Source organism: Pyrus communis, chromosome 9 (assembly GCF_041283825.1).
Source record: "Pyrus communis isolate YQ-2024b chromosome 9, ASM4128382v1, whole genome shotgun sequence".
NCBI classification, from domain to species: Eukaryota; Viridiplantae; Streptophyta; class Magnoliopsida; order Rosales; family Rosaceae; genus Pyrus; species Pyrus communis.
This window is the reverse complement of record NC_142573.1, coordinates 13,271,764-13,282,280: the sequence shown is the minus strand read 5'-3', so window position 1 is coordinate 13,282,280 and position 10,517 is coordinate 13,271,764. Positions and strand designations below refer to the sequence as shown.

The 10,517-nt window shown below is 34.4% G+C and overlaps 1 protein-coding gene across 1 annotated transcript; it reads left to right on the top strand.

Annotated features, from left to right (window-relative positions):
• The first annotated feature begins 566 nt into the window (after positions 1 to 566).
• LOC137739873 (inorganic pyrophosphatase 1) lies at positions 567 to 2,475 on the top strand. The gene is made up of 4 exons (XM_068479603.2): positions 567 to 910; positions 1,068 to 1,189; positions 1,310 to 1,511; positions 1,921 to 2,475. Exons 1-4 carry the CDS (start codon positions 773 to 775, stop codon positions 2,266 to 2,268), a joined length of 810 nt encoding a protein of 269 aa, XP_068335704.2. The 5' UTR covers positions 567 to 772; the 3' UTR covers positions 2,269 to 2,475.
• Positions 2,476 to 10,517: the final 8,042 nt, after the last annotated feature.

Sequence of the window (10,517 nt, the reverse complement as noted above, 5' to 3'; positions counted from 1 at the left end):
TAAGCTATCTAAAATATATGATAGAATCTTATAAGGATTTCTTAAGGTTTAGACAATCGCATTCCTAACATAATTAGGATTGCAACAATATGTTAGTTTTGTGTGTTTAAATAATACTGCTATATTTTTTTAATTAATATACTACGTACTAAAATTATATATTTTTTAATTAATATTCTAGGAATAAAGAAGTTTGTGGAATAATTAAGGATTTGGATTAAAATAGAGAACCAAATCCAAAACGGCTCCCTCCTAAGGTAGTGGTGGAGTGTGACGCAGCCTAAAAGCCGTAGCACTTAGCAGCCACATAAAAAGGTAATAGCAACACCAACCGAACCTTGCTCGGCATATTCCCCATGGTTAGTGGTAAGTGCGTTTCTAAGTTGGCCAGCCCCCAGGGTGAACTTAATTCCCTTCGAATATTCCCCTCATTCCCGCGCATTATCCCATCCTATCCCTACCCTCTCCACCATCCGATCCTCCAACCATCCCAAAGTCATCCAATCTAACGGCCCTAATCCCATCACGCACCCCAACAAATATTGGCCAAGAGGGCATTCGATTCCAGACAAATCTTTATGCACGTAATATTCCATTGGAATTTAAATCCCAATAGCTAGGCTACTGAATCACACACTTGCATTGCTATAAATACCCTTCTCTTCTTTGTGTGTTTCTCAGGAGAAATTATAACAACCAAGAAATACTCCTTGTTCTTTTTCTTCTGCTTCTTTGTGTGTTTTTTTTCTTGGTGCAAAAATTTTCACGAACAATGGCAGGAATTGTGGTGGTTTTTGACTTTGACAAGACAATCATCGAGTGTGACAGTGACAATTGGGTGGTGGATGAATTGGGTGCCACTGATCTGTTCAACGAACTCCTCCCCACCATGCCTTGGAACTCTCTCATGGTATGTTTCTGTTGTAGCGGAAAATTTCGGATCCTCCAATCGTTTCTAATAATTTCATTGAATTTTATGTTGCACACGTGTTGTTTTTATGGATTTTCTTGTTTAATTTCATGATCTTTTTAATTGATGTGATTATTTATCGGCAAAATATTTGCAGGATAGGATGATGAAGGAGCTTCATTCACAAGGAAAAACCATTGAAGACATTGTGGAGGTTCTGAAAAGGACTCCAATTCACCCAAGAGTTGTGCCAGCCATTAAAGCAGCTCACGCTTTAGGGTATCTTCGTTTAAGCCCTCCAAACTTTTCTTTTCTTTAACAACTCTCCTTAATTTTTAATTTTTATATTATTTATATGAAAATAGGAGATTAATTTTGTTGTTTTTGTGGGGTTTGCAGGTGTGATTTGAGGATTTTGAGTGATGCAAATCTGTTTTTTATTGAGACAATTTTGAAGCATCTTGGGCTAGAGGAATATTTCTCAGAGATAAACACGAACCCAAGTTATGTTGACGAAGAAGGAAGGCTTAGGATTTCACCTTACTGCGATTTCACCCAATCTCCTCATGGCTGCAGCCGCTGCCCTCCCAACATGTGCAAGGTATTATTTCATTTAAAAATAAATAAATAAATTCATAATTTTAAGAAAGAAACAAATAAAATATATATTTTTCAAGACGATAAAAGATTTGGAACAATTGGGTCCAAAAGGCTTGGAAAGCTCTTCACTATTTTGTTTTTATTTTCTGGACATATCCTTCTACCTGTTCTATTTGTGACCCCCTCACCCCCCAACACAAAACAAATCTTGAACATGTCATAATCAACAAGGATTTTGACGACATGAGGTCAATATTTTTATCATACATGATAATGATTTTATAAATAATAAAAAATATTTATCGCTGACATCGGCTTAGCTAAGTTGGCAAAATAATGTATTTAAACTTGATATTATTACAAAATTTTCATCAAGAACTTAATTTGGTTTTACTTTGATTAATTTACAGAGTGTGATCATTGAAAGAATCCAGGCTTCTGTCTCAACTGATGGGAAGAAAAGGTTAATCTATCTTGGTGATGGAAGTGGAGATTATTGCCCAAGCTTGAAGCTCAAAGAAGGAGACTTTGTGATGCCAAGGAAGAACTTCCCACTTTATGACCTAATCTGCAAAAACCCATTACTCATCAAGGCTGAGATCCATGAGTGGACTGATGGAGAGGAGCTTGAGCAGATTCTGCTAAACCTAATCAACTCAATTTCCATTGAAGAACATGCTCAGTTTCTTTCAGCTGATTGCAAGTTGCAGACTATTTCTGTTGAGGCCCTTCCTCAAGCTCTCCCTGTCCAGCAGTAGTAAAAATTAGTCAAATACTTACTGTGTGTGTAATGTACAAGTGTCTGTTGTTGGTTGACCTAATTGATGTAATACTTGGCCAAATTAATGTGATAGCGCCAAGCAAATCCAGGAAAACCATTAGTTTTACCCTAACTTTGTTTTCTAGGGTTGGAAACAAAGGTTTGTAAGTTTGTAATTTCGTATTGATAAAGAAAATTCGATCAATATACAGTGTTTCCTTGAGAAAATAAACAAAAGTACTAAAATGTTAACCTAAGTATAACACTAGCTACATTTGGAAATTCACAAAACCAAATAAATAAAATTAATGATCATATACATGTCACTTATATATTTATGGTAGACTATCACCTACCTCATTTGTCCGGCCACAATGTTGTGTTCAATTTAGTGATACAAGTTTTATGTAACATCAAACTTTTGCAAAGATTTATTAGATTCTTATATACAAGATCTAGCCGTTGATTATTAAAGATTAAAAACTTTATTTTCGGCATTTATGTGCTTTCCAATTCTTTTTAGGATAGTGTTATTCACATGTTTATTTTTACTTTTCACATATTTTTTTAATTTTTGACCTTTGGATCGAATAAATAGATATATAAGACGTAAATATAAATGTGTAAATAGGATTATCCTTTTTTTTATATGGGTTGTGACATTGTTGTGCCTGCCATGAAGTAGCTAGGGTGGGATCGCATCACCTTCAATTTGTTTCTGTCTTAACAAACAGGTCATCTCTCTTTTTCTAATTTACTAATAAAACATTAATAAGGATGGTGCAGCTTTAAAATAAAGGAAAACTAATAAAAAAATATTTGAAAATTTTGAATTTTAACAATAAGAACAAAATAAACGGTAAAGTGAATAGTATCATGATTAATTTTTTAATATAAAAATGTAATTTTTCATTAAAATGAACCGTATAGAGAGATTTTCGTTAAAAATCTCTTAAAATAACCATAAAAAGCTGAAACAGAAGAAAACAAAAGACCATTCAACTTAATTAACTGGGGAGGCTTTCAAGGTGTTTTAACTTTTTTCTATGATGCATGCATTACAAAATGGGATTTTGATCCTCTCCTTCTTATGAAAGGCAACTTTCCAAGGCTGAAACGTGGACAGACTCGACAGAGACTCACACATAAAAAGAAACCACTCAAACGAGGAAAAGATGTCGGCTCTTATTACGATCATGGTTCATGTACCATGCATTCATTGCTTTATATTTGAAATCGTCACATGTACTGATACTTCAGAAGATGGTGAAATCTGTAGAAAAAAAAAGGGGATAGTGAAATCAACTTTATCGGACAAAATATATAAGATGCTTATATTGTCGAACGCAAAATAAAGAGCGTTGGTATCCATATCATGATTACAAATTAACAATGTACAATCTCATAAGCTAGGAGAAAGACGTAAATATATCTACAATCTCATAAGCTAGGAGAAAGACGTAAATATATCTACAATATGTGTCTGAGTGATTGCTAGATGTCTCGCATTGTCACTAGAGGCTTTTACAGCAGTTTAATTTGCAAAAAGCTGATAATTTTGCATAAGGGAAGCTAGCTCGATGGGTCATTTTCAATAGAGATGGTTAAAGGTCCAAAAGTTAAAAAGTAGTCTGATTTGTCTAAAAATTCATCTCTAACTTATGGCTGGCTGATTTTATGGAGCTCACCAGACCATTATTTGGCCAAAGGGGCACCAAGTTGACCGAATGTAGCCCACCTCTTACCCCCTTTCATGTGTCTAGTGCCTCAGTTGCAATAATTGATTCAAATTCAACGGTTGGATTTGAAAACATCTAACTGTAGTTTAATTAAATTAACTAATAAGTTTAAAGTATAAACTTAAAACTAAAAAACTATTGAGAGGGCTATTTTTAGCCATTTTGGTTGGAGTCGGAGATGGTATAGACATATGACCTAACACTGTTCATTTAAAAATAACTTTTTACAAAAGCTATAATTCTGAACAGAATTACATTTAACCATTTCGGTTGGAGATAACTTTATCTTTATCTTGGGGCAAGCCGATTATATTATTGATGTCACTTACCCTCAACAATCCACTGGACATTGTCATGGTGATGGCACGTACGTGTACATGCACGTTCCTAATAAAAAAAGATGGTGAACCCTTGTCTTTTGATTGGAAATTATTGAAGCATGCAGTGTTTCAGATTTTAGAAGTGACAATTTAGGTTGGCTTGTTGTGTCGAGACGGAGTTATTCAACTAGTAAGTTCATCGTACACTCTGGTATATATACATTAGGCAATACTTTCGCCAAAACCTACTCGTTATTACACTTTTTTTTTTTTTTTTCACTAATAGCCTAGCTAGCTATTGCAAATGTTAACAAAGTTGTGTAATTTGTGCACTTTATTTGTTTTTTTCTAAGCAATTGGTACCTTTTATGAATTTGGGATAATAATAATAATAATAATAATAATTTTATTTGAACTTATATAATCTTTTTCTACATTCAACTTACTCTCTATACCTATATTATTTTTAATTAAAGAATTAATATCTGTTTAAGCCCAAACTTACTACCTAAACTACCTATACAAACTCAATTCAAAATGTAAATTTATCTTTACATCCATTTAGAAAATAAAATTCCAAATTGAATAGTTTGGTGAAGTTTCAACTTGTTTAAGGGAATGAAAGCTTTCTAGAGTTTGATTTGTGTGGACAAGTCAAATAATTTAGTGAATTTTCTACTTGTTTATGAATCTTGTGAGACCACCGCAAATTAAAATAACAAAAAGTGGGCTAAACATTCTAATCTAACAACAGTCCTCATCACTTTTGCCTTCCTAATGAACCAATTTTCAGTAGCTGTGCCATTCTTTTTTCTTTTTCTTTTTTAAAGCAACGACATGAGTTTGTATTAATAGAGATCCAGAAAAGAAAAAAAAAACAGTAGCAGATTACAAAGTTTGGGATAAATCCTGCAACACTAATCGCTATAATCAACCAACAATATGCTCATTTACTTTCGTAAGTGTTACTGTTATGATCGCAGAGAGCTACACAATCGACATCTTTTCTCTTTTTACTACTTTTTCCTCAATTTTTACTCTATCAAATCATAAGCAATTAGACTCTTAAAGGTAATGACCATGCACAAAGCATAGCAAACCCAAAAAATTGAAATCAAACAAAATTATTTTTGCATAAATCGATTCATACCTTAGTTGGAAGATTTAAAACTTCAAAATCATTATCCGTCAATAAAAAGCTTGTTTTTAGCTCTTAGATATTGAGTGTGGGTTTGTTGATAACTTTGATAGGGATTTTACCACCTGCAAAAGTAGGAATAAAAACACTTAAAAATACTTGCAAGAGAACAAGGTAGTTGTAGTATAAACGGCTCAAGTAAGGTCGTTTTCCGCAAGGATTGAATGAATAATTTATGTAAATATCAAATCTTAATTAATTATTTGAAACAAAGATTGGAAGAGGTTGTTTTTGAATTTAAAAATATAAAAACGAATTTAATTAAAAAGGTTAAAGAAATTAGCAAAGTAAAGAAAACAAAAGAAAACGTTTTGAAAACCAAATTGTAAAAGTAGGGTTCCGCCGTCCCGTCAACAATCCTACATAGTTCTTCTAATTCCTTATGAATTACACATGCATATTTTGAAGGTTAGGTGTTCCTAAAGTATGCCCTACTTGGAAGCCCCAACATAGAACGTATATCTAACATGAAACCCGTCCGTGGCGTCCATATCGAATATGAACATGCAAGACTCATTAAATTTTGGGAAAACCTTTTGAAAAACCATGTAACTCCTAAGACATGTCGTCCATCCTAAGTAGTTACACATATTAACCACAAGAAGCCTTAGTCAATTTTAGGGACAACCCTCCGCCAAAATTGCATCCAATTACTTATCCAAACATCCTAATGGTAGCTAAACATTAAGATATAGAGACAGTTTAGAGCACAGTGATTAATAATTCAAAGTATGCATGTATAATATCATAAGCAATTAAATGGAAACTACATATTCATGCTAAGGCTCAAGGCGTCGCCCCAGCAAATGAAACTAGTTACTAACAACCATAAAACAAAATATTATTAAGAATATGGATAGAAAACACCTTAAAAATTAACTTGAATCGTTAAAAACTCTCCAAAGCCAAAGTATTGCGTTCTCCCCCCCTAACCCAATGGCTAAAAAACCTTATTTATACTACTACAAAATAAAATCCTTCCTAGAAAAGGTCTTAGAATAAAACTAGGAAACATAATAAAATAATAAAACATAAAATAAAAAGTTTCCTATTTAAACTAAAAATCGGACTTCTTAGAAAATCACAATTTTGACTGACCAAATCAACTTTGCTTTGGTCCCAAAAGGTCTTTTTTTTTTTATTTTTTTATTTTTAAAGTTGAAGATGTTCCCTACAAATTCTCAGAAGGAATCTTCCTCAAAATACGCCATCTTGATCTTTAAAATACCCAAAATGTCCAGAAACATCAATCTGGGAAAGCTGTGCCCTGGGCTTTAATTTTATCGTCACGGTCAAACGGCTTGGTTGAAAAATCTGGAATTTTGATTCAATCATCTTGAAAGGCACACGAACATCCTTCAATTGGAATCACTCCAAAATTCATGCGTTTGATCACTTTTTGCTTCAGAGAAAGTCAAATGTTCTACATTGAAAATATAATCCAAAGTATCAAAATTCAACAAAATAACCAATAAATTAATACTAAGATTAGGGTAAAATATATAGTATAATATGGATTCATCAAATACCCCCAAAATTAGCTTTTTTTCTTGTCCTCAAGCAAAACAAAACTCAAAAACAAAGATAAAAACTAGCAAACTTAAAAACTTCATTAAAACTCAACTAAGACAAAATTTTCATCTTCAAGTTGCAATCCATAGAAAACATTAAAAATTAAAGCATCTTTCTAAAAGTTCCAATGAATCCCACCAGAGAGTCTAAGCCATTTAGAATCAATTAGAAAAGAATTCATGAACTTCCTTTGGTGTAAAGTGAACCAATATAGCTAAGGAGACTCGACTAAAACCCCTACCTTTCGTCCTCTTTATTTAACACTTCACACACATAATAACTTGATATATATATATATATATATATATATATATATTTTTTTTTTTTTTTTTCTTTCTAGTAACAGTGGTGGTCGTGCAATGTTAGTTCCCTTAAGCTTTCGAGCCAACCTATGTAGCGAGCTTTAGGTCAATGACTCCCAAACCACAAAGGCTTTAGGACACTAGGTGTAGAACACCCCTTAGGACTTATTAACTTGAGCTAAAAAGGCTACGATACCAATTAACTACCCTGCCCCATGGCAACACTTTACTGTTTGACGCGAGAATCACTGCTGATCAGGCAAGACTGGCCTGGTTACTAAGCAAAGTCTTGGGTAAAACAATTATTACTTTATTGATAACAATAACTAACTTTACTTGAAACAAAAATTAAAATTAAACTTAGACTAAAAGTAAGTGTTTCAATCTCACTCCCCACAAACCATGTTAATATGAATGTGCAAATTTCAAAGTATAACTCATGAATTAGTGTCTAAGCAACGATAAATAGAAAAGACTCTATTATGGGATTAACTTTCACCATGTCCATTTGTTCTAACGTTTAAAATTATCTATGAATATTAACTTAAAATTTGAAAATTTTTATTTGACTCAAAAATTAAAAATTTCTTATTTCCCACCCCCAAACTTAAGTCGCACATTGTCCTCAAGGTGTGGAAAAAAAAAAAAAAAACCTAAAGCTAACTGATTCTTAAAAAAATGACAAAATAGAAGAAAACAAATATAAAATGAAAGAAAACTCAAAACAAATCAAAAATGAAAATAAGAAATGGACACACCTGGGTTGGAATTGGACTCCATTTGGAAGACAAACATGAGGCCTGGAAGAACAACACACTCGGGCCAATGGAAGATCAATTGGGTTGTAAAACCCAACCCGCAAAACAAATGCCCAAGAAAAGTAGAGACACCACACGGACGACCCACGCGAACCCATGTGCATCAAAACCCTAGCACCGGTATGGAGAAAAACATTGGATTCCTCATTGCCAACCCCAAGCCTAGAGCCGAACGGCTCTCCCTCTCTTTAATTCAAAATGCTCATTTCGGAACAAATATGGGAAACACCAGCCTTGGACACGTGGCAAGCATCAGTACATTTTGTTCCTTAGGATTCCAAATGAACGACCAGATCACTATCACCATTCTGAGTGATTTGTATACCCTAGGTTTCTCTCATTTCTCGAGAAACTGAAAGAAATCACTCATTTCTCTCAACCCTCTCTCTAGAAACTGAAAAAGGCTTTTCAGTGCTTTCATCCCTATCTCTCCTTCTCGTTTCTTTACGATGGAGAAAATATCCCCATAACTCTCTAAACCTCACACAACCTAGCCGCCATCCTTGAGCCTCTTCGCCATTTCCTCTATTGCTCTCGGGTCCCGTTCATGGAAATCATCATCTGCACACGACCCCAAAATTTGTAAATCCAATGCCGATCATCCGAGACTCCTCCGTTCTGTAAGTAAAACACAGGCAACCCCAAACTTCGGTTCTGATGTCATTTGCTAAGCTCCATTTCTTTAGTTGATTGTGCTAGTTGGATCCATTCTCAACTGAAGATTGGCCGGGTAGGAAAACAAAAAGATATAACTTCCCATCCCTACTATGTGAATCACAGATGTGGTTGATGTTGATGTTCTTGTTTGTCTTGTTTGCTGTCTGCAAAAATCCAAGTGTTGAAATCAGAGATAGGATGTAGAAAATACTATCTGTAAACTAAAAATAAAACAAGTAAATGTTTTTTTTTTTTTTTTTTCGATTTTTTTTTTTTTTTAACATTACAATTGACACTAAATGATAGCCTAGGAATTCAAATGCATCTAGATTGAAAATAATGAAATAAAAGAGACAGGAAGTAAAGAAAAAGTTAGAAAATTTGGGTTGCCTCCCAATAAGCGCTTTAGTTAATGTCTATAGCTAGAGGGATTTGAAAGAAATTGGTGGTCACGTCACTTGTTCTTGTAGAGTTAACCAATCTTTTGCAGCATCATAGGGCAATGGTATGCAAGGATTGACTTGAACTGTGCATTTGAATTCATTGGTTGAATCTTTCTTGTCCACCCATTTTTGTGAACTAGTCTTTGAAGGCAAATAAGGTCCCTTCCAGTGAGGCTTGTGCCTTCCTTGAACTGACTTAAATCTTGTATTTAATACCCATAATTTCTGTACTGGCCAAATTTCTTAACGAAGAATTTGGCTATCACGAAGCTTTATCTTATTTTCCTTGTAAATTCTAGCTTTCTCGTAGGACTCCACATGAATTTCCTTAAGTGTGATGGGCTATGCAAGCGCATAGATTGTTACAGCATCTAAAATTTTCTCCTCACCACCCGTCTGCCCTGTATCCAAATATGTTTGAATATTCATGCATTCTTGTTGTTTAGTGGGTTGACTTGGAGCCTTAGATAAATTGAAATTTAGTGATTGCTTTGGAGCTTTCTTAGTTGCATCCCCTAGCGGCAGATTAATGTACACTTTTGCATGTGTCTGCAGAGAATCTCGAGTGTGCTGATCTATTGTGGTCTGTTGCAGCCTTTGGGCAAAAGGCATAGGTGGCTCAATAACTTGGGTAATAACAGATTCAGGGGAAAGTTCAGGGTCAGCTGGCGCTATTTCCTTTGGTGGGCATGTGTCACTTGCTGATGGCTCTTCTATTTCATATTCTTCCATCCAATTATCGTTGGTGTTTTCCTAACTCAATGTTTGATATGCTGAGCACTCCTTTGAACCCTGCAGGTTTGCAATTGTTTGATTATGGACATTGGAATTGGAATCGTTTTCTTGTTCTGCCAATTGATATGTGAGCTGCCCATTTTTGTGCGCTAGATTGTCGATTGAATTTATTATATTCTGCGTCTTTTGGGTGCTGCTCTCTGTATACAACCTAGTGGACTCCTCCAATTTAGTGATTTGGTCCTCCCAAGAAGGTTTTTGTGACCCACTAAGCTGCCCAAAAGTCTGTTGATTGCTTACCCACGTAGAATTTTGATGCACTGGGCATGATGGATTGTAAAAATTTGAGTAGGAAGTGCACCTAGGCCTCTAAAAATTGTTCTTCATATTGATATGGTGTTGCACAAACTCTGGAAAAAACTGTCGTTGAGGACAATATGTAATATCATGCGTATTCAAATTG

Excerpts from the sequence above, each read along its gene's own strand:
- LOC137739873 (XM_068479603.2), top strand. The coding sequence starts at position 773 with ATGGCAGGAATTGTGGTGGTTTTTGACTTTGACAAGACAATCATCGAG. Across the intron at positions 911-1,067 it reads TGCCTTGGAACTCTCTCATG|GATAGGATGATGAAGGAGCT; the intron begins GTATGTTTCTGT and ends AAATATTTGCAG. Across the intron at positions 1,190-1,309 it reads AAAGCAGCTCACGCTTTAGG|GTGTGATTTGAGGATTTTGA; the intron begins GTATCTTCGTTT and ends TGGGGTTTGCAG.